The sequence below is a fragment of the Heptranchias perlo genome, chromosome 14 (assembly GCF_035084215.1).
Source record: "Heptranchias perlo isolate sHepPer1 chromosome 14, sHepPer1.hap1, whole genome shotgun sequence".
NCBI lineage: Eukaryota > Metazoa > Chordata > Chondrichthyes > Hexanchiformes > Hexanchidae > Heptranchias > Heptranchias perlo.
The window spans coordinates 19,703,175-19,728,314 of NC_090338.1; the positions used below are offsets into that span (position 1 = coordinate 19,703,175).

Genomic DNA, 25,140 nt, shown 5'->3' on the forward strand with positions numbered 1-25,140 from the left:
TGTAAGTTTAAATGTGAAATTTGTAATCATGGAACAACCAGTCAATGACTTTACTTCCTAAAGAGTGACTACCTTTACACCATATAGTATAATATTAGATAACGTGACAATCCCCTTCAAGCTGAGAAAGTGATTGATCCATGAGTTCGTGAAGGAGACATGGAAATAATTTTATGATTGAAGACTTACAACTCCAAGTGATGGAGTCACCAATTCATAAATAATTTTTCCTAATTGATGCCAATACTTGATGCTATGTATATCTCAAAACATTTTGTCACTTTCAGCAAAGTTTTCAATGTGAACTATGGAAATTTCACTTTTTTACAACGGGGAAAGGAACTCTTATGATGCCAAATTGCATGGTCAGGTTTCATGCTGGTGGTAGTTCAACATGATGTAGAGATGCTGGTGATGGACTGGGGTTGACAATTGTAAACAATTTTACAACACCAAGTTATAGTCCAACAATTTTATTTTAAAATCCACAAGCTTTCGGAGGCTTCCTCCTTCCTCAGGTGAATGTGGAAATGAAATCCACAATTTCATTTCCACATTCACCTGAGGAAGGAGGAAGCCTCCGAAAGCTTGTGGATTTTAAAATAAAATTGTTGGACTATAACTTGGTGTTGTAAAATTGTTTACAGTAGTTCAACATGGCACAGATCTCTGATCGAGGTGGGACTGGTTCTCATTTGTAATAATAGAAAATTCATTTTTTTTAATTGCAGAGCAGTATTTTTCCTGTGTTCTGCACTGAGGTCAGATGTAGCTTCTAACTTTTATAATGGGAAATGTTATGTGGCTGAGACTGGATGTAATGGTGGCTCAGGCCATGGGTTAATTAAGCTTCCCGTCTAGAGTGGATGAATTGAGCTCACAGTAGTGGGATTGTTTCAATTGTTAAGAGAAATTGTAGCAGTTTGATAGGTTCTGTTGTTCCTGACATTTAAATGTACCTCTCTCCGTTGCCATGGTGTAAATACTTATACCTAATGTTCCAAATGCACCTGATGTATCATATGGTGAGAAGAACAAGGGGAAATTGTCCAACTCATTTTGCTTTTGCTCCCTCGCCCCTTGATGTACATTTTGTGCCTTAGTCATCATTTCTCCTTCACTCATTTCATCTTCCACATACATTCAAGCTAGAAGTCCCTTGCTTTTCCTAACATAACAATGTTCATATTCTTTGTTGCCATCTATACAATTCATATAAATGTATTTTGTGAAAAGACAAGTAACTAACTTTTTTTTTGACATTCAAATGGTAAACTCTCATGATGTTGCTCAACCAATCCACTTTGCACAATCAGAGTATTACATTATTGGCATAAAATCTGTACAAGATCTACAAAATAAACGTATTCATTCTGAAGCATAGGACTCATTTCCAGTCGCATAATCTCCCTGCATCAATAAAATCATTGCTTTGTGCAAAACAATACCCTAAAATCTGGTCAATACTATTACATTTTTTTTTCACAACTGAGTCATTCTGATTGTACCATGAAGTAATATTAACTTAATAAAAACACGCACAAAAACCTATCTGGGCAGTTGTTTATAATATTTATCCTGCTGTGATCATGACATTGGTAATCACACCAATGGCTTCATTTCTTGTGTGTTATGAAGATGGGCTAAACTTGTAAGAAACGAATCATAACCCACTCTCTCCGGGACGGCTCATTCGTATATCCTGTATGTTTTCAGTGCCCAGCGTACCTACTAGATTGTAGAGAAGCCTGATAGAAAAGTACTTTTGTAAGTGCTGCAGGCTGAAAAGTTAAATTCTTCATTGATGAAGTAAGGCAAAGTAGAGAGCAGTTTGTGTATCAGTCTTCAGTTTGATATTCCTTCATGTACAATGGAAGGCAGCTGCAAACATAATGACTGAAGTAAAAGCCTGACGGGCACTGCTTCACTTGGGTTCTGCAAGGCAACCTGTAGCACCTATTTTTTTTTTGCAGAAGAAAGAGAAAAAGAAAAGATAAATCATTACGTTGAAGATTTATACAATGTTTACCTTCATGCAAGCCCTTGACAGGAGGACGTCATGTTTTTCAGGCCAATGCCTGGATAAATATTAGGATCAAATATTTTTAGTCTCATTAAATTTGATACAGATAGATTAATTTTAAAATATATGACTACATGTGCTATCTATTCCAGTCTTGCTGCTGTTCTGGATTATTCTCTTTTGCCAAGTCTATCATCACTCTTGTGGGCTATATCAATTATCCCTCATATTTGGAAAGTTAAGTTTCATTAGAATTAGTGTCAATAATTCTCTTTTGTAATGTATAAAGGATCTTGCATAAGAGTGCAGCCCTACTTCGTGTAGCCGATGAACTGACACCACTAGTATGCATGTCTATTGTCTATCTGACAGTACAGGCTGAGCATGGGATCGGTCAAACAGTGCAGGACCTCACTTAGTGACCTCCTAAGAATACAGCTGTGTGACTGATTGGATTCCATGACAGAGCAGCCTTATATCTGTGTGGCTAAATGATCTGGAGTACCTGGATCTGGCTGGATGTGTGCACTTAAGACCCTGCACATACATCCACTTACACAGATTGCATTTACAAATCAGCTGTCGTTATAGTGTTCTGTTTTTAAATCTGTTTGACCATATGCATCGTACAGAAGAATTGAGTGCTGCTAGGACATGTTTTCAAGATCATGGCTGTGCTGGGACAGAGGTACAAAACAGAGGTGAGATGTTTCTCCTACATAGAGGAGGCAAAGACCAGATGGCAATTACCCCGGGACTACTCATGAGAAACTGCAAGTGGCATATTGCGTAACACAACTGTCTTTGGTACAGATGTCAACATTGAGAAAAGTTTAGGAGACAATGCAATTAAATAGTGACATACACCAAAATTATCTCTCAATGAGTGATGGTCATATTTTGAGCTTATTGACTGCTGCAGTGGGGAAGACCTTGGTATCATTTATGTTTAAAAATGCTACTATTGAGTTAAAACTAGCTCTTCAGGGGTTAAATTCACAGGACAGTAAGGCCAGGAGATATAGATTAAGATTCAGATGATGTATCTGAACCAGGTTAATTAAATTAGTTTGGACATTTCAGTGACCGTTTGCACTTATTCTGGTTGAGCTGACTTGATCCATTTGAGCACAGCTAGGGCTACCTTCAATGTTCCATAATTTTTTTCAGAATTTCAAGAAAGTTGTACAGAGTAGAACCAATGTGATAATGAAGAAATGGTTTGTTAAACTTTGGTCACCTGCATGTTTGTGTATCAAACTTCTTCCCTTTGCGAAAGCATGAAGATACAGACTCTGTGCATTCACAGGTGCATTTATTGCTGTTCAAGGGTTGATTCTTTGGGCAGTTCTTCCTGCACACACACTCACAAGCATCCTCATCCCATTCCTTCTGTGGTTCACACAAACCGTGATGTTGTGTGTTGCTACAAACACATTTGCAGGTACTCTCATCAAATTCTTTGTTGGGGCCACAGCTTGATGTGGAAAGCCTGTTCATGCACATGCAACTGCACGTGTCTTCATCGAATACCATATAGGGCCCACAAAAGTCATCCATCTCGCCTTCACTATCATCTGACAAGTATACAGAAGAAATGTCAGCAACATCCAATATTTTGACAGCCACCATTTTAAATAATATTTTTTTTTGCTCTTATTTCAATTTTATTTTTCTTCCTTCTTTTGCTCGTCCCCTTCCAACCAATCCAGTCAAGGGCAGAGGATAAGCTGCTCTGAGCTTTCTGCTGGCAGATAGGTCTGTGTGCAGAAAGAGCCCAGAGGGTGACTAATCCTCTAGTTCTTTTCTCTTTCGTCTCTTTGTCTTCCAATGAGAAACGTCTGACTTCTGTTCAGTGATTCTGGTGGAATGAGTAAGTTTGGGAACTCACAAGAGAAATACAGTCATGAACCCGTATCATATCGTTCCATTAGACAGCACCTCTCACGTGGTTTTACGTAGTAAGCTGAGTAAACAGATTCAAGTGGAAAGGCATTTTACGAGTTAGATTTTTTTACTAGTCTTTTCATGTCGCTATAATTCTGCACCAGGCCTACAAAATATCTTCCTTAATCATATGAATTGTGACAGATTCGGCATACAGTGCTGACATTACAATAGTTCTTCCCACTCATTCAGTTTAATTTTAGTGTGACTGTAATGTTATCATTGCAGCCATTTGTTTTGAGGCTGCAATATAAATTACAAGGATACTATAGAGGAAGCTATTGAATACTTATTCTATGAGTTAGGAAATGTTTTATACCTCTACTTCCTAAAGCATCATAAATATTATAATTAAGAACTCCATATATAATATTCTGCTGATGTGAAGTTTCTTTCTAATTAGTGCTGCGATTTTATAAGTCTACTGGAATGGTAACCGGGTAATACTGCACTGATCCACTTCTTATATTGATGTATAACTTAAGAACGTGAGAAATAGGAGTAGAAGTAGGCCGTTTGGCCCCCTCGAGCCAGCTCCACCATTCAATAAGATCATGGCTGATCTTCTACCTCAACTCCACTTTCCTGCCCTAATCCCATATCGCTTGATTCCCTTTAGTGTCCAAATATCCATCGATCTCAGTCTTGAATATACTCAATGACTGAGCATCCACAGCCCTTTGGGGTAGAGAATTCCAAAGAATCTCAACCCTCAGTGAAGAAATTTTTCCTCATCTCTGTCTTAAATGGCTGACCCCTTATTTTGAGACTATGACCTCTAGTTCTAGACTCTCCAGCCTGGGGAAACATCCTCTCAGCATCTACCCTGTCAAGCCCTCAATGAATTTTATATGTTTCAATGAGATCACCTCTCATTCTTCTAAACTCCAGAGAATATAGGTCAAACTTCATCCAGTTTTGGGAGAGTGATGTCAATGTGCTGCTCTCCCATTTTTTTAAACTGAAACTGGGGAGGCCATCTCCATATGTACAATAGGTTCCACTTTTATACAAAGGCTACGAGACAGCTAACAACGCAGGACAGACTCCCTAGGGAGAGAAATTCAACTTTGGGGGGGGGGGCGGGGGGGGCGCAAAACCGGTGTTTGTATATTGTCCGCCCGTTATACACCCTTTTCCAGTGAAGTAACGAATGCCCGATCCGCTAACCCCCATTTTGCACTCCCACCGAAGTTGAATTTTACCTCCCCCACCCAGCCCCCAATGTGTTTACATGAATTACACCAGCTCTCTTATCATGAAGGCAAAATCGTAATCCCCCATTTTAGTGGTTCAGCAATACAGCTGGGATAAGGAAGCTGGGCTTATTTACACTATGGAATGCAGCTGACAGATTGAGCCTGAGTCTTCCTTCCTTGGCTTGCTCTCCAACAGTGTAAGAACATCCTAAGCAAATTTTTACCAAAAATTGAGGGGAGAAAAAAGCAAATTGGTAACCTGGTTCTGAATTGCTAGCAACTGAGCTGAAGAGCTCGTGTTTGGTGACACATCTGCAGTAATGGGGATCCCAGGTGAGACCATGCGGACATGTTTTGTTTTCCATTGCGCACCTATGGGGAGAAACATTTGAAAATTAGTTGCAAGGTCCATCAAGAGTCTCATCTAATTTTTGTCAACTGCAAGAAATATTATTACAGTCAGGTACTGTAAAAGGGGAGGTTGCTTTCTGTCATCCTGCAGGAGTACAGTTCCCCAGGCACTGGCAGACTCCTGCACCTTACTCAAGTGGCCATTCTTCATGTGAAAGTAGGCCAGGAATACTGGTTGGATACCTGATCCTGTCCTTGCCCAAAATCCACACATGCTTTTTGCAGCAAGTGTCACTGCTAAATGGATCAAGGGATATGGGGAAAAAGCGGGAACAGGGTACTGAGACAGCAGGCAGGTGCAGGAATCCTGGTGAATTTTCTTTTCCCTCTACTTAGCCCTGGGATGCTTAAACAAAAATTGTACAACCCCACCACCACGCTGAATAAGATCAGCTAACTCAATAAAGTTTAGTACCACACTAACCAGTGTGCTTACTCTAAGCCTTTTGGATAACCCACCACCAGGTGACACTTAAAAATTTTTCATAGAACCTATGCTAGGGTACGGTAGCATAGCGGTTATGTTACTGGACTAGTAATCCAGAGGCCTGGACCAATAATCAGGAGTCATGAGTTCAAATCCTGCCATGGCAGCTGGGGAATTTAAATTCCAGTTTTTATTTAATTAATTGAATTAAAAAAACTAGTATCAGTAACGGTGGCCATGAAACTACCGGATTGTCGTAAAAACCCATTTGGTTCACTAATGTCCTTTAGGGAAGGAAACCTGCCGTCTTTACCCGGTGTGGCCTATATGTGACTCCAGACCCACAGCAATGTGGTTGATTCGTAATTGCCCTCTGAAATGGCCCAGCAAGCCACTCAGTTGTACAATCTCGCTTTAAAAAAAGTCATAATAAGAATAAAATCGGACGGACCACTAGGCACCGGACACGACAAAGGCAAACCAAGCCCACTTGACCCTGCAAAGTCCTCCTCACTAATATCTGGGGACTTGTGCCAAAATTAGGAGAGCTGTCCCACAGACTAGTCAAGCAACAGCCTGACATAGCCATACTCACAGAATCATACCTTTCAGCCAACGTCCCAGACTCTTCCATCACCAAGTCTGGATATGTCCTGTCCCACCAGCAGGACAGACTGACTAGAGGTGGTAGTACAGTGATATACAGTCAGGAGGGAGTGGCCCTGGGAGTCCTCAACATTGACTGTGGACCCCATAAAATCTCATGGCATCAGGTCAAACATGGGCAAGGAAACCTCCTGCTGATTACCACCTACTGCCCTCCCTCAGCTGACAAATCAGTCCTCCTCCATGTTAAGCAGCACTGAGGGTAGCAAGGGCACAGAACGTACTCTGGTTGGGGGACTTCAATGTCTAGTACCAACTGTGGCTCGGTAGCACCACTACTGACCGAGCTGGCAGAGTCCTGAAGGACATAGCTACCAGACTGGGCCTGCGGCAGGTGGTGAGCGAACCAACACGAGGAAAAAACCTACTTGACCTCGTCCTCACCAATCTACCTGTCACAGACGCATCTGTCCACGACAGTATTGGTAGGAGTGACCACCACACAGTCCTCGTGGAGACGAAGTCCCGTCTTCACACTGAAGACACTATCCGACGTGTTATGTGGCACTACCACCGTGCTAAATGGGATAGATTCAGAACAGATCTAGTAGCTCAAAACTGGGCATCCTTGAGGCGCTGTGGGTCATCAGCAGCAGCAGAAATGTATTCCAGCACAATCTGTAACCTCATGGCACGGCATATTCCTCACTCTACCATTATCAATAAGCCAAGGGATCAACCATGGTTCAATGAGGAGTGTAGAAGAGCATGCCAGGAGCAGCACCAGGCGTACCTAAAAATGAGGTGCCAACCTGGTGAAGCTACAACTCAGGACTACATGCATGCTAAACAGCGGAAGCAACATGCTATAGACAGAGCTAAGCGATTCCACAACCAATGGATCAGATCAAAGCACTGCAGTCGTGCCACATCCAGTCGTGAATGGTGGTGGACAATTAATCAACTAACGGGAGGAGGAGGCTCTGCAAACATCTCCATCCTCAATGATGGCAGAGTCCAGCACGTGAGTGCAAAAGACAAGGCTGAAGCATTTGCAACCATCGTCAGCCAGAAGTACCGAGTGGATGATCCATCTCGGCCTCCTCCCGATATCCCCACCATCACAGAAGCCAGTCTTCAGCCAATTCGATTCACTCCACATGACATCAAGAAACGGCTGAGTACACTGGATACAGCAAAGGCTATGGGGCCCGACAACATCCCGGCTGTAGTGCTGAAGATTTGTGCTTCAGAACTAGCCGCGCCTCTAGCCAAACTGTTCCAGTACAGCTACAACACTGGCATCTACCCGACAATATGGAAAACTGCCCAGGTAAGTCCTTTCCTCAAAAAGCAGGACAAATTAAATCCGGCCAATTACTGCCCCATCAGTCCACTCTCAATCATCAGCAAAGTGATGGAAGGTGTCGTCGACAGTGCTGTCAAGCAGCACTTACTCACCAATAACCTGCTCACCGATGCTCAGTTTGGGTTCCGCCAGGACCACTCGGCTCCAGTCCTCATTACAGCCTTGGTCCAAACATGGACAAAAGAGCTGAATTCCAGAGGTGAGAGTGACTGCACTGGACATCAAGGCAACATTTGACCGTGTGGCACCAAGGAGCCCTAGTAAAATTGAAATCAATGGGAATCAGGGGGAAAACTCTCCAGTGGCTGGAGTCAAACCTAGCACAAAGGAAGATGGTAGTGGTTGTTGGAGGCCAAACATCTCAGCCCCAGGACATTGCTGCAGGATTCCTCAGGGCAGTGTCCTAGGCCCAACCATCTTCAGCTGCTTCATCAATGACCTTCCCACCATCATAAGGTCAGAAATGGGGATGTTCGCTGATGATTGCACAGTGTTCAGTTCCATTCGCAACCCCTCCCGCATGCAGCAAGACCTGGACAACATCCAGGCTTGGGCTGATAAGTGCCAAGTAACATTCACGCCAGACAAGTGCCAGGCAATGACCATCTCCAACAAGAGACAGTCTACCTCCCCTTGACATTCAATGTCATTACCATCGCCGAATCCCCCACCATCAACATCCTGGGGGTCACCATTGACCAGAAACTGAACTGGACCAGCCATATAAATACTGTGGATACAAGAGTAGGTCAGAGGCTGGGTATTCTGCGGCGAGTGTCTCACTTCCTGACTCCCCAAAGCCTTTCCACCATCTACAAGGCACAAGTTAGGAGTGTGATGGTATTCTCTCCACTTGCCTGGATGAGTGTAGCTCCAACAACACAAGAAGCTCGATACCATCCAGGACAAAGCAGCCCGCTTGATTGGCACCCCATCCACCACCCTAAACATTCACTCCCTTCACCACTGGCACACTGTGGCTGCAGTGTGTACCATCTACCGGATGCACTGCAGCAACTCGCCAAGGCTTCTTCGACAGCACCTCCCAAACTCGCGACCTCTACCACCTAGAAGGACAAGGGCTGCAGGCACGTGGGAACAACACCACCTGCACGTTCCCCTCCAAGTCACACACCATCCTGACTTGGAAATATATTGCCGTTCCTTCATTGTCGCTGGGTCATTATCCTGGAACTCCCTACCTAACAGCACTGTGGGAGAACCTTCACCACATGGACTGCAGCGGTTCAAGAAGGCGGCTCGCCACCACCTTCTTAAGGGCAATTAGGGATGGGCAATAAATGCCGGCCTCACCAGCAATGCCCACATCCCATGAAAGAATGTAATTAAAAAAAAATTTAACCTGACATAGCTGGCAGGAAACTGGCAGGTTCGGGCGAGCTGTAAAATGGGCCGATCCGATCTCATCTGTTTCCCGTTGGGTTAAAATGACCCTCTGTTTTTTCGTGGAAACTCAATGGGTACTGAGTGAAACAGAAACGTGGTTTGCTGGCACATTTCATTTGAAGAGAAAGTCCTCAGCCAGCTCACGTCACTAACGTATCTGACTTTTTATTACAGCAAATGGGATCTAAGGAACTGTTAAGATGTGGTTCTGTTCATTAGTTGCATGGAACACATCTAATGTTCAGAACTTAAGGATAACTAAGGAAAGAGTAGGGCCTATTAGAGACCAAAAAGGTAACCAATATGTGGAGGCAGAAGATGTTGGTATGGTTCTTAATGAATACTTTGCCTCTGTCTTCACAAAAGAGGGGAATGATGTAGAGATTGTAGTTAAGGAAGAGGAGTGTGAAATATTGGATGGGATAAACAGTGAGAGAGGAAGTATTAGGGGGATTAGCATCTTTGAAAGTAGATTAATAGCCAGGTCCAGATGAAATGTATCCTAGACTGTTAAGAGAAGTAAGGGAGGAAATAGCAGAGGCTCTGGCCATCATTTTCCAATCCTCCCCGGCTCTAGGCATGGTGCCGGAGAATTGGAGGACTGCTAACGTACCATTGTTTAAAAAGGGAGAAAGAAATAGACCGAGTAATTATAGGCCAGTCACTCTAATCTCGATGGTGGGCAAATTATTGTAATCGATTCTGAGGGACAACATAAATCATCATTTAGAAACGCACGGGTTGATCAAGGACAGTCAGCATGGATTTGTTAAGGGAAGGTCGGGACTAACCAACTTGATTGAATGAATTTTTTGAGCAGGTATCAAGGAGGGTTGATGAGGGTAACGCATTTGATGTAGTGTACATAGATTTTAGCAAGGCTTTTGACAAGATCCCACAATGCAGACTGGTCAAAAAAGTAAAAACCCATGGGATCCAAGGGAAACAGGCTAGTTGAATCCAAAATTGGCTCAGTGGTAGGAAGCAAAGGGTAGTGATAGTCAGGTGTTTTTGCGACTGGAAGGCTGTTTCCAGTGGGGTCCCTTGCTGTTTGTAGTATATATTAATGATTTGGATTTGAATGTAGGGGGTTTGATCAAGAAGTTTGCAGATGATATAAAAATTGGCCATGCGGTTGATAGTGAGGAGGAAAGCTGCAGACTGCAGAAAGATATCAATGGACTGGTCAGGCGGGCAGAAAAATGGCAAATGGAATTCAATCCAGAGAAGTGTGAGATAATGCATTTGGAGAGGGCAAACAAGGCAAGAGAGTACACAATAAATGGGAGATACTGAGAGGTGTAGAGGAACGAAGGGACCTTGGAGTGCATGTCCACAGATCCCTGAAGGTAGCAGAAAGGGTAAATTAAGTGGTTGAAAAGGCATAAGGGATACTTTCCTTTATTAGCCGAGGCACAGAATATAAGAGCAGGGAGGTTATGCTAGAACTGTATAAAACATTGGTTAGGCCACAGCTTGAGTACTGTGTACAGTTCTGGTCACCATATTACAGGAAAGATGTGATTGCACTAGAGAGGGTACAGAGGAGATTTACTAGGATGTTGCCAGGGCTGGAAAATTTTAGCTATGAGAAAAGATTGGATAGACTGGAGTTGTTTTCTTTGGAAAAAAGGAGGCTGAGCAGAGATTTAATTGAGGTATGTAAAATTATGACGGGACTAGATAGAGTGGATAGGAAGGACCTATTTCCCTTAGCAGAGGGGTCTATGACCAAGGGGCATAGATTTAAAGTAATTGGTAGAAGGATTAGAGGGGAGCTGAGGAGAATTTTTTTCTCCCAGAGGACGGTGGGGTCTGGAACTCACTGCCTGAAAGGGTGGTAGAGGCAGAAACCCTCAACTCATTTAAAAAGTACTTGGATGTGCACTTGAAGTGCTGTAACCTACAGGGCTATAGACCGAGTGCTGGAAAGTGAGATTAAGCTGTATAGCTCTTTTTCGGCCGGCACGGACATGATGGGCCGAATGGCCTCCTTCTGTGCCATAACTTTCAATGATTCTATGATTAACATTTACACTACTAGCTCATCCCAATGAAAAAAGTGTAAGTTCAGTTTATCAGGACAGAACATTTCTTTTTTTCTCTTCATTCATGGGACGTAGGCGTCGCTGGCAAGGCCAGCATTTATTGCCCATCCCTAATTGCCCTTGAGAAGGTGGTGGTGAGCCGCCTTCTTGAACCGCTGCAGTCCGTGTGGTGAAGCTACTCTCAGTGCTATTAGCTAGGGAGTTCCAGAATTTTGACCCAGCGACGATGAAGGAATGGCGATATATTTCCAAGTCAGGATGGTGTGTGACTTGGAAGGGAACGTGCAGGTGTTGTTCCCATGCACCTGCTGTCCTTGTCCTTCTAGGTGGTAGAGGTCATGGGTTTGGGGGGTGCTGTCGAAGAAGCCTTGGCAAGTAGCTGCAGTGCATCTTGTAGATAGTACACACCGTAGCCACGATGCGCCAGTGGTGGAGGGAGTGAATGTTTAGGGTGGTGGATGGGGTGCCTATCAAGCGGCCTGTTTTGTCCTGGATGGTGTCGAGCTTCTTGAGTGTTGTTGGAGCTGCACTCATCCAGGCAAGTGGAGAGTATTCCATCACACTCCTGACTTGTGCCTTGATCAGGAATGGATTAAATCAGACATTCAACCGTCCACTGTTACAAATTGATCTTGTTCATGATACGTAAATTGCTTCCAACCCACATCCTTCAAATGAAGAAACCTATAAAGCTCAGCGTGGCCATCCTGTAGAAACTACAGCAAAATCTGTTAGGCAGGGAGCACACAGACATCACTATCTGTCCATTGGGAGTTACTAAAAGAGTTCACCATTACTTGCCCTCTGCTAATTGATGAACAATACTGTTCTTCGAGGAAAAGAAACTGTAGTGACAATAAGGGTAATTTTCGAAGCTTGTGCTCCCAGCAGAGAGCTTCACCTGCTGAGAATACATATTCGAAAATGGCGTGCTGTGTACACCATATTTGTCAATATGCGCACTTGGGAACGCAAAGTCAGAAAATTACTCAAATATACCTTTTCAGCAACAACTTGCAATTGAATAGCACTTTTAACATAGAAAAAAACATCACAAGAGGATTCACAGAGGAGAAATGGAGCAGACACCAAGCCTTTGCTGGAGGGCTAAGAGACTTGACTAAAAGCTTAGTCGAAGTGATATACTTTAAGAAGGTTTTTAAAGGTAGGACATAGAGAGTTGGAGCTTTTTGGGCAGCGAGTTCCTAATGAAAAGGGCCGAGGTTGCTAAAGGCTCAGACAGTGAAGGTAGAGCAGAGGGATGTGCAGGAGGCCACAATTTGACTGGAGGATGGGGAAAGTATGTAAGACTGGAGAAGGTTGCAGAGGATGAGGCTGTGCAGGGATTTGTAGACAAGGATAATTGGGGCATAAAGAACCAATGTAGGTCATCATCCCCAGCCCTACTGACGAGTGGGGCTTAATGAGGGGCAGGATATGAGTGGTGGAGTTTTTGATGATTTGCAATACCATTGGTGACTTTGACCAGTGTGGTTTCAGTGCTGTAGATAAGGCAGACTGAAGGGATCTGAAGATTAGAGATTGGAAGGCCATCGAGAAAGGCATTTGAGAAATCGAGCCTAGAGATGGTGAAGGTGTGGATAATAGTTTTGGCAGCAGTGAGGTAAGGTATAGGCGGAGGTGGGAGTAAGCTGTTTAGGGAGTGGATAGAATAGGGGGTTTGGAACTCAGCTCCAGATTTAGCAGAACTCTGAGGGTATGTGCAGTCACATTCAATCTGAGTGTGCGGTAAGAGAGGGGATGGAGCCAATGGCAAAGGTGGAGAGTTTTTTGGCAGGAGCTGAAAACATTGGATTAGATCTTCTCAATGTTCAATTGCAGGAAATTCTGTCATAAAGTTAGACAACCTTCCTTTAGGAAGTATGTTAAGGCCACAGAGAAGGTGTAGAATAGATTCACTAAGATCATACCGGGTACGGTAGCCTAGTGGTTGTGTTACTGGACTAGTAATTCACGAGTTCAAATCCTGCCATGGCAGCTGAGGAATTTAAATTTAGTTAATTAAATAAAATCTGGAATAAAAAGCTAGTATCAGTAACGTGTGACCATGAAACTACCGGATTCTTGTATAAACCCATCTAATGTCCTTTAGGGAAGGAAACCTACCATCCTTACCTGATTTGGCCTATATGTGACTCCAGACCCACAGCAATGTGATTGATTCTTAACTGCCCTCCGAAATGGCCTACACGGTTGTACAATCCTGCTACAAAAAGACCTTCACTGCACGGACTGCAGCAGTTCAAGGCAGGAGCTCACCACCACCTTCTCAATGCAATTAGGGATGGGCAATAAATGTTGGCCTTGCCAGCGATGCCCACATCCCATGAATGAATAAAAAAAAACAAGGATGAGAAGCTTTTGTTCTGAGAGACTAGAGAAACTGGGGCTCTTTTCACTAGAATAAAGAAGTTTTGCAGGCGATCTAATTCAAAATTACGAGAGGTTTTGATGAAGTAAATTGGGAAAAATTGACTCCCGGTTGGTGAGTCAGTAACTTGATAACTTTTAAGACCATGACCAAAAGAACAAAGGGAGATTTTGAAGAATTTTTTTTTGTACCGAGGATTATTATTAGGGCACGGAATGCCCTAGCAGAAGTACTGGTGAAAACAAAATTCATAACAGCTTTTAAAAGGGAAGTCAACAAATATTTGAAAAAAGAAAAACAATTAAGAGTATGGGAAAAAGCAAGGGAATGGGACTAAATGGATAGTCCTTTCAGAAAGCAGACACAGGCTGAGTGGCCATCTTCCGTGCTGTAAAATTCTACAGCCTAGAAATTTGGGTGAGCCCCGTTAAATGAGTGCAATTCCCAAAGTCCATTCAGATTATTGGGTCTTCAGAGCAGAATTATACTGTTTTATATTGTTTACTTTTACTTCACTACCATTCCTTTCATGGATTCAGTCCAATTAAAATAACTTGGAGAATCTGTATATGGAGCAAACAGACCCATTTGTAACAGGTTGGCTCTTAGCCAGAGTAGTCAGTGGTTCCTAAACATTCCAGTGTATTTACCACTAATATAATATTCTCAAAGGGAAGTGAGCTGCAGGTCTCTTTCCATCAAGGAAAATCAAGTAATATAATTAACATGGAAGTACAGAATCCCGTGACAGTGAGCAAGTAACAAAGTCAGTGCTTTAACCAACAGTCGTATTGAAGTTGGAGTTGTAATAGCGGATTGGGTTTAAGAGAAGGGGCGATTATAACCCTGCCCACCCGGTGGAAATTGGGCAGTCATTTATAACTGCATGCGAGATTTAACAGAGAGGGAAACCTGCCGGTAACCAGCTCGATATATCTTTAAATATGCAGATAGGGCTCTGATGACATCATCGGGGCTCCACTACAATTTTAACTAGAGGCCTACACGGGAAAACTGTTGTGGCTGTCCCGCCAGGCCAACCTAGCAGGAAGAGCAGTCAGAGCAGTCAGAGCTGGAAAATGCCCAAAAAGGGAAAGGGGCTTCCTTCTTCTGAGTTTAGGCCACCCCTCACCACCCCCTTCCCTAACCTTAAGGCCCTCCTGAAACCCCTACCAGCAACTTCCCCCTAGTTTCGGGCAGGAGACTGATGCGGTCTATTCTGATGTGGCCCTGGAGCTAAAATCTCATGATGCTGAGGTCGGGACAGATTGTCCTCTGCCTCGGCCCTAGGCTGCACAATCACTGCCCTGAGTTAAAGTTGTGGCTAGAGAATATTGTGACTGACAGTCTCATAGTGAGTGTGTGGTATAGCAGGGACTGTGTTATACAGTGGATGCTATTCCCCATAATCATTGTAGTTCAGTGGAACTTTAGGGGGAATTTTATCTCTTGAGTGAGCGATTTATCTCCTGGCCCTACAAAGGAAAGAAATAAAACTTATCTGGAGGGGCCCCTTCTCCTTCTTAGCCTCCTCCCGCTAGCTTCAGCCTGTCAAGAAAGCCACTCAGACCAACGTTAAAATAGCAGTCGGGTACCCGATGACATCATTGGCTTAGATCTGCATATTTAAAGAAGAACCCCGCTGGCTTCAGGCGGGTGCCCTTGGCGCTGGTAGTTTAAAATTGCAGTCGGTAGGATCGTGGCATAAGGCCAGCGGGTAAGTCTCCCGCTCCATTTTAACTGCTCCCCCTCCCTTAGTCTTGATCACGTGATTCAGGTACAGGAGTCTGCTGTTTGTTGCTCTGTCTGATGTCATGTGGCACCAGAAACAACAAGTGGCTGATGACGAGGTTGAACACTCCCCTTTCTCCACCTCGCCCCCCCCACCCATTAACTTCATTCATGTACACAAGTTGATGCCTTTCAAGGGCATGGTTTGACTTGAGCCTCACTCTCACCATTTAAACCACCTGAGCTGTTACTGCCTGTAGCACACTCCAGCCCAAGTGTTACCCTCCTTAACAGAGAATCTGAATTACTTGTGCTTGGCCCTGACAGGGTGTGATCGCATGAATCCTTACCCGGTTTGTGCAGCGTGAAAAGAACGTCTGATAATCGAGTGGGAACGTGCGAAGGTGTCACGCTTGGGCTGACAGCTGCAGGCGGTGTGATTGATAAAGCTGATCATTACTGGCTTGGAGAGTCCGACTTGTGGTAGTGTGATCTCCATCAACTAGAGAAATAAAACACAAACTCCTTCTATAGCGATGGAACTAAAACGAACCCAGAAAATATCTGGCGAAGTAACACTGAACACTTAGCACGACAACAGTGATTGCCTTGGTACAAAGTGAAGCACAGAGGTAAAAAAAACACTTGCTTGATCAAGAATTTTAAGTAAATGCGAGTCGATTTCCTGTGGCATTGCTCATGGTGAGTTCTGTATACCCCGGATCTTTGAGTTTGTCTTTGCTTTTCTCTCTGTCCCCCTGTACTTGTGTCTATCTCACTCCACTGAGATGTCTTTCTTTGCCCACAAATTTCTTTTCTGCCCCTTGATTTGCCTGTGTGATTTTTCCTTATCTCAGATATTGGTCTTTGTCTCTCTCTTAGCTCTAATCTGCATGTCCCATGTCTTTCTATATCTCTATCTCTTCATGCGATCACTTCTGCACATGTGCCTCTACCTTGAATTGTTAGCCTTTCAATTTCCCCCACTGTCCTGTATCTCTGATGTTGATCTTTGCCTGTGTGTGAGATATTTGTATTTGTTTTTGTTTTCAGTAATATTTCTGTGTAGCATCTGTCTCACAGTCTCTGTGCTATATTTTATGTGTATTTGACTGTTTCCTGTCTTTTTTTTAAACCTCATCTCTTGCCTGCCCTCTGTCTCAGTGTTTATGTTCCTGAATGTTTCCCCTGGCTGTTGTTTGAACTAGTCTGTCTCTCTCTCACAGGCCGATCTCTCTCCTCCCCCATCCGCCTTCCAATCTCATCCCCCCACAAGTGCAATCTTCCTGTTGGTGCGGGTCGAACATACTGGAAAAGTTGAAAAACAAATGCAAATCGCCAGGATGCCAGCATTGGGTAGGTGGGAAGGCCCAGGGAGCCCAGGGAGGGGCGTAGGATGGGAGAGGACAACACAGAAATGCAGGGAGGCCACAAAAGGCAGAGGCCTACGAGTGGCTGCAGGGCAGAAAAAAAAACAGGGGCAAAAGCCCCAAAAACTAGATAAAATTTGGGACAAGAGGCTCACGAAAATCAACACAATCATCAGAATATCTGCATAGGCAGGTGGGGAAGGTTCAGGAGCCCCAGGAAAGGGCAGCAAAAAAGTGATATCAGGAGGCCCAAAAATTAAATGAAATCAGCAGGATGGCGGCATCGACTACAGGGCAAGTGGCCATAAGAGGAGAAACAGAGGTTAGTGGGGAGAAGCACAGAGCCTTGGAGAGGGGAAGAAATTGGGGGCGGGAGCTCAGCTGAGGAGAGAGGGCTGATGACCTGTGAGAAGTTCACAGCTCTTACATTATTGGTCTGTATCATTTCTTTGAAGTTTTGGGAGGTCAATTTGACTTTGGGCGATAATATAAAACGGTCGATGTCGATTCAGCCGCCCGTTATACGTCTCGCCCCAATGAACTCAATGGAAATGAATATCGGGGGAGATGTATGATGGGCGGCTGAATCGACAGCGACCATTTTAACACTGTCGCCCAAAGTCAATATTACCCGTTTTATGTTTTGTTTTCACATTTCAGCAATTTTCTTTTGGCGGGGGGCGGGGGTGGGGAAAAAAAAAGTAGAACTCCCCCCTCTTTTTAAGAGATTTTGCTTCTCCATTCCTCCTTGACCCCTCATACCATGCAACATCCACAGTGAAAAAAGTGGACCAGCAACTTGCTCTCAGGCCTCTAATGATGGCTCGTGAAACCGGAACACTAGAGGGGTGCCACTCCCTCCTTGCGAGGTTGCGCTTGGTGCCTCCTCACATGTTGCTTGACTGAGAACGGAAACACAGCATGTGCGCGACTGAGGGGGCCGTGCACTGCTGATTTGGCACAAAGCCCCTTGCACGGCGACAATGAACAAATATTTCAGACAGGCACGCTGAGCTAAACAAGATTAAAAGTCTAATGACAGGAAGAGGTACTTACCGTCTTACTGACATACGAAGTGCTGACGTTTACACACTGTAGTCCCTCGCTATTGCAGCAGCCTCCACATCTGTGGACAGACACACAGGGAGGTTTGTAGAACTTGTTTGTTGCAGTCCCAAGCTCTTTCCCCACATCCAAGCACACTTCTCTAGGCTTACACTGAGTCTTTTCCCATTCAAGTTCAATATCTGTCAAACGATTTGGTTTAGTTATTAGTTGCTTATTATGAAACATGCATTTAAATAAAGGATACTTACAACAGCAGATAGTGAGTACTGAGTTAGATCTATTGCGCACTTGGAGATTAATGGGGAAGGGAACTGGCTATTTAAAAACAAAATGGCCTGCCAAGTTATACTTCAATAGAATTTTATAATATCTTTAAAAATTCCTGCTCTTGTATCTTAGTCTCACAGCAAGGTCAATTTGACTTTGGGCGATAATGTAAAACGGTCGGTGTCAATTCAGCCGCCCGTTATACGTCTCGCCCCAATGAACTCAATGGAAATGAAAATCGGGGGAGTCTATAACGAGGGGGCATAGATTTAAGGTGAGAGGGGAGAGATACAAAAGGGTCCAGAGGGGCAATTTTTTCACTCAAAGGGTGGTGAGTGTCTGGAACGAGCTGCCAGAGGCAGTCGTAGAGGCGGGTACAATTTTGTCTTTTAAAAAGCATTTGGACAGTTACATGGGTAAGAAGGGTATAGAGGGATATGGGCCAAGTGCAGGCAATTGGGACTAGCTTAGTGGTATAAACTGGGCGACATGGACATGTTGGGCCGAAGGGCCTGTTTCCATGTTGTAAACTTCTATGATTCTAAGTTTGACATACACTTTAATGACATAGTTTGTCTAATTAGGCCTCTGCAAAGCACCTTGGAGCATTTTTCTACATTGAAGCTGCTATATAAATGCAAGTTGTTGCTGTTGAAACAATTCCAGTGTGCAATTATCTGCTCTATAATTTAACATATTCAATACCACCAGTCAATTCTTTAAAAAAAATTCCACCTTCCCATTATTTAAAGGTATTTCTATTTTTTACGTCAGTCCTGACACCTGGCACCATTCCCCGTCTGAAAGGATGGGCAGGTACTCTGGTCGCAGGTGTTAGCAGGGCCTCATCTTTATCCACTGAGGAAAACTGTCCTAGAAAATCATACCGTGACTTAGCTGATGTTTGCAGAGAATGCACTGTGTGTTTTTACAGCTTCTTCCTTTGCCAGCATAGCCTATAATGCGAATCTTCTGTGTGGGGAGGTGAGGGGGGAGGGAAGGACATGAGCCTGTGTAATAGCATTCATTTCCACAGTCGACAGAAGCTCCAACACAGTGCAGCATGGCCTGTCTTTTCTGCTTCCTGACAAAAAAAAGTACTTGTTTTTTGATGAAACACCACTGTCGGAGGTGCCATCTTTCAGATGAGACGTTAAAACGAGAACCCGTCTGCCCTCTCAGGTGGACGTAAAAGATCCCACGGCACTATTTCGAAGAAGAGCAGGGCAGTTCTCCCCGGTGTCCTGGCCAATATCAATCCCTCAACCAACATCTAAAAACAAATTATCTGGTCATTATCGCATTGCTGTTTGTGGGACCTTGCTGTGCACAAATTGGCTGTCACGTTTCCTACATTACAATAGTGACTGCACTTCAAAAGTACTTCATTGGCTGTAAAGCGCTTTGGGGCATCCTGAGGTCGTGAATAGTGCTATATAAACTTTCTTTTAGTTTGTGAAAAGTTTGCTCAGGCTTCTTGTTGACTTCTTAACTTAACAAATGAAGCATTAGTGTTCCTCACTTTTTAAATCTTCCTCTTTCCATAATATTGTATACGCTGCTGCCTCCTTCCACTCCTCTTCTTCAGTCTCTGACAGCCTATGCTCCACAATGTGGGCTTTCTTCTGCAGACACTCGTGGATCTTCCTGTACTCTGGGTAGAAGATATCCATCAATTCTGTGATGCTTGACGCAGACCTCAGCTGGTCCTCCAATTCGCTGCTGGCCTGGCTCTGGAACAAAGAGCATACAATGAATCTAACGCAGCAAATAATGCTGAGCATCCTGCCGCAATCATGGACCGGCTGAGAACTCTGGGATAAAACTGAAGTTGGCAGCTTATCCATTCCAGCTCAGCTGGTGCTTTTCATTCTCCCATTGATGATAAGCCAAACAAATTCATAACCCAGGATACACAAGAAGCATTTTACTTTGGGCAACTCGATGAAGGCCCATAATGCAGGACGCCAAAGTTGGGAGGAGTTGGGCAATGATGAGGTAAATCTAGAAACATTTGTTAGGTGAGACCAAGCTTGTGTAAAAGCATGTTGATTGCAGAAGGTTGCTGAGGGCAGAGTTCTGCAGTTTTGAGGTTCCAGGAAAGAGTGAGTTAGAGTAGGACATGGCGCATTGAGCTCTACAAAAAGCAAAATACTGCAAACGCTGGAAAGGTGAAACAAATACAAAAAACGTTGGAAACACTGACCAGAGTCAGGCAGCATTGATGGAAAGAGACAAGAAGTTTCGGGTATGGACCCTTCCTCATTACTAGAAGATATTACTGAGGAACAGCATTTAAAAAAGGAACGGAACAAAGGGCAGAAAGTGGGGGGGGGGGGGGGGGAAACAACCACACACAAAAGAAAAGAAATAGAATAACCTATAAAGTGATTAAGCGGAGAGCAAGAGATGGTTAAACATCAGAAGGATATTAGCATGAGACAATAGGAGGCATAATGAGAGAAATAAAAAAATAATAAGACACCTACGAAACATAGACAGTCTGTGAATAGCTAACAGTGGGGGGGGGGGGGCGGGGGGGGGGGAACAGTTAAGTAGGGGATATGCAGGGAGAAAGGGAAGCATGAAAAACTGGCCAAGCGGAGTGGGCTCCAGTGGTCCAGGAGCCATAGAAGACAAGAAGCAGGCCAAGGTACAGATTATCTCACCAGTACCATGTCTCACTGGAGATGCCCAACCCCAGCACCAACCTGTTCTTTCCCCTCATTCCTGGAACACCCACCCCATATTGCACCTCCTGCCAAAGGGAATATGGTGGCTGTGGTTAAGATCTGAAGTTATTTAAAGTCAGTATTAAAGTCAGAGGGCTCCACATAACGAGGTCGCAGAGACATGGGACTGAAATATAATGGGAATTTTGTTCTCTTGCATTTTAGAATGTTTTCCAATTAGTTTCTATGGTAGCCTTTTAGGTAATGGCTATTGTGTGTTATAACAAGACATGACCGATTTTACTGTAATCCACCAAAGTATTGTGGTGCTGTCTAAACACCCACTGTAAAAGGTGACGTTAATTCTCCATCTCACCATTAATGCCTAGCCAGTATAAATATTTTGCTCTACATTCTATAATCAGTCCTAGACTTGGGAATACGTAACAGCAGGTTTCCAAATAATTTAGTATTTTACTGCAGTGACTATACTATGCTCCTGGATATTTATAAATTGCATATATATATGTAAAATACCAATTTGTAACCTAACCAAACACAATGTTAGGTGGTTTACCCACTACCAACCCACTCATGGTTGAATCCATTAGGGGTCAGTCAATCGACATAAGGCATAACTGTGTGCACCTCCTGGCAGCCAATTAAGAGCAGCAATGACAGAGAGTCCGAGAAACAGATCATTCTGCCAGTCAATGATGGCAAAGAACCTGTAATGAACAGGGAAGGGGATACGGAGGGGAGGGGGAGGGGGAGGGGGAGGGGGAGGGCAGGAAACACATTTAAAAAATGGTACTTTCTAAAAATGTATTGAGATCATACTGTTTTCGATGGTGCAACCAATTAATGTGTGATTGACTAACCCCACGATGGTGCGACCCTGTAATGTGTGATTGACTAACCCCACGATGGTGCGACCCTGTAATGTGTGACTGACTGACCCCATGATGTGCAACCCTATTACTGTTTGACTAATTGACTCCATGATGGTTTTATTGTGTTTGGGTTTTATTGTGTTTGGGTTGCTTTTGGAAATTGTAACTGGCAAAAAAAAGCGGGTACTGTCATTACAGGATCACTCTGTAGTAGATTTTGGATCTCAGCTGTGGCTCAGTGGTAGCACGCTCATCTGAGTCACAAAGTTGTGGGTTCAAGTCCCACTCCAGAGACTTGAGCACAAAATCTAGGCTGACACATCAATGCAGTACTGAGAGAGTGCTGCACTGTTGGAGATGCTGTCTTTCAAATAAAACAACCTAAACCCTCAACCAACATCACTAATAAAACAGATGATCTGGTCATTTTATGTTTGTGGGTCCTTGCTGTGCACAAATTAGCTGTCGCATATTCTACATTACAATATTGACTGCACTTCAAAACTACTTCATTAGATGTGAAGCATTTTGAGATGTCCTGAGGTTGTGAAGGGTGCGATATAAATGCAACTTCTTTCTTTCTCTACCAAGCCCATATTTGTTGCTTAAGTAAACCTGGCCTTGTTAAGATCGGAAAACTGCGGTAGACGCAATTTTGGCTTCAACTGAAATATTTAGTTGGCTGCAGGAGAAATGCTGAACTAGCCCTGTCAACATAATCATTAGATCCAATTTTTTTCTTTTATTTTCTGTGCTTGTTGGTTGCTGTGACACCTTTCCTTTTTCGCTGACTGTCCCTCAAACTTAGACAGGGAGCATGGTGACCGACAATGTGAATAACAAAGAGTTCACAGTGGCAAAATATCAGTCAGTTTCTTGGCTCTGACCACCAGACCTGCCCCAGGAAAAACATATCAGTGCCAAACTGTAAATGGGTTTAACTCCAAAACTCCCTGCAGACTCCATTTTAGAGCCAACGTTGGTACAGTACCTTCTATTTAATTACATAACATCAATCTTGACGTAAACTCAATCAGCAAATACATTTAGTTTGGTAAGTAATGGCTCCTTAGTGAAATTACAGTGTTCGAGAGTTCAAATTCATAAGTTTTCCCTTTCAGTTTTTTCTTGTTAAATTTATGTTGCTTCCCCCTGCTGTGAATGGACTGTCCCATGGGTTGAAACTCAGCCATGTTCTTCACAGTGACTGTTCAACATATGTCTTCTTCATTCGCAGTTTCTATTTTCTGTTTTGGACAAGAAGATAGCATACTAGAGATTGTCAGAATGTGTTTTCCCTTCTCCTTCACCCCCCTCCCATTCAGCATCTGTGGGGTTCAAAATCCCTTTAACAAAAGACATTTGATGGAAAGGTTTAACTGTCCCCCTTTTAAACAAAGACATTTGAAAACCTACAAATACAGTAATGTAGTAAACTGTGTTTTCGCAAATCTTGTTTTCCCTCAATGACACTGATGACATTGGACAGCAGTATGAGTTTCGGGATCGAAGACATTGTACTGCGGATGGATATCTAGATTATTAAATAAATAAGATAGATAGATAATATTGAGCTTAAAGTGTTGTCAGGATTTCAAAACACATAGGCTTTTGGAAACACAAACTTTTCACACAGCAGGGGGTAATGTAAGAGAAGGCAACAAGGGCATACGTCAAAGGCTTCGGATCGGGAAAGCAATGATAGGTGTGAAAAAGCATGGGCCTCTCTTTCCTATCTGATAGAACCGGGATTTATAAAACATCAAATAATGTTGCATCCAGCATATGGTCAAATGGTATAAGGAATGGATTTGAAACCACTGAAGCAATCAAAATTGGATATGTCAGGGCCATTAAGAATGTATGGGCATAGAAATGAAAGGGGCTCTCTCTACATGATAGGCCATAAACAAAGATAGTAAAGAGGCCTTTTACATTCCATGGTTTGAGCACACAGTCTTTTCTACATCAAAGGGTCTCCATGATCAAAGCCTAAACTGTCAATCATTGGTGTATGTTAATGATTGAGGCATAGCAACAGGGAGCGATTGGACAAAACGAATGGCACACCCCAATCCTACATCCTATTGGTAAAAACAATGTTAGGGTAAAATTTGGGCTGTTGGGTTAAAGGCAAAGATGAAGTGACTATTGTGTGCATGGCTGCGGTCATTGCCCCAAGACCACACTGAAATGCGCTTTGTGTAGATCAGACTAACCATAATTAAAAGCTTAAACATAACACTTGACTACTAACAAAATGGACTCTACTAAACAAAATGGATTCTGTGACTGTGGGAAAGACAGTTAAAGTGCTGAGTTTGTATATTCCAAAACTGACTTACAGTCTGGGAATACAAAAGACATTTCACAACGAGCTGATAAAAACTACAGAACCAGGCTGAATAGACAAAGCCCATACTGTCTTAAGGTGATAACAGTTGTTTTAATATGATTGGAGGTCCGCGGTTGCTGTGCGGGCTTAATTGGCTAATGCATACACTAATAAAGACTAATGATGTAATAGCTACTGAAAATCTGTATTTCAAAGGTATAAAAAAGCATGACAACCATTTTGAAGTTGAGGAGGTAGTTGCGAACGCTGCAGAGCGTCCAGTTCTTCTCCCAAAGTACTTTGTCCAATAAACTGCATGTTGAATCTTTAAGTCTGACTCCGAGTGGTGATTTTCCCGCAACAAATATATAAAAAGACTTTGAGAAAGAACAGTCTCTTCATCACACGGCAGTCATAAGGAACGCACACTGTAGGTAAACATCACGCAAGAAGAGGACCTCATGGACTGAAGAGCTGATCACTTTCAGGCCCGTGAGCAAAATCCTTGGTTTAAAGGTTGTATATGTATTAATGATTTGCCTGATGTGTGTATGAATTGTTAAGTCATTACATAATAACATTGTGAATTATTAAGTGTATAACGGGATTTTATTAGAGGAAAGTCCAACATATGGTTTGATTTTGTTTCATGAATGCTCATATGAATTATATTAAATAATTACTTTTGATTAGCGAAACTACGTGAGTGAGGATGACTTTCTTTGTTTGACTATTTGTCCAGTTCTGAAAATCACAGGAAATAAGGAATACCCTATACATCTGCTCAGTGTCATGATGAGCAGCAGACCTGGTCTAATGGGCTCCTGACAATGCAGCTTTACCTGACCTCTCAATGGTGGGGCAAAGTGTCCGGGTTGTCTTGAGCAACTTGACTTCAGTTCAGCAAAGTCTTGCAAGACCAGAGCCCACATCAGAAGCTTAGCTTATGACAAAATCATGGATTTAGTACATGTG

General features: G+C 43.3%; 1 protein-coding gene across 1 annotated transcript in view; it reads right to left on the reverse strand.

Annotated features, from left to right (window-relative positions):
- Window positions 1–595: 595 nt before the first annotated feature.
- The window catches only part of LOC137332078 (vascular endothelial growth factor C-like), a 58,958-nt gene continuing 34,413 nt past the window's right edge, over window positions 596–25,140 (reverse strand). Inside the window, exons 2-7 of the mRNA XM_067995800.1 lie at window positions 19,788–19,998; window positions 17,987–18,177; window positions 15,911–16,062; window positions 5,429–5,541; window positions 3,264–3,600; window positions 596–1,956 (exon numbers count right to left, since the gene is read on the reverse strand). Coding sequence (XP_067851901.1) covers window positions 1,839–1,956; window positions 3,264–3,600; window positions 5,429–5,541; window positions 15,911–16,062; window positions 17,987–18,177; window positions 19,788–19,998 — 1,122 coding nt within the window. The 3' untranslated portion in view covers window positions 596–1,838. The remainder of the gene's footprint in view (window positions 1,957–3,263; window positions 3,601–5,428; window positions 5,542–15,910; window positions 16,063–17,986; window positions 18,178–19,787; window positions 19,999–25,140) is intronic.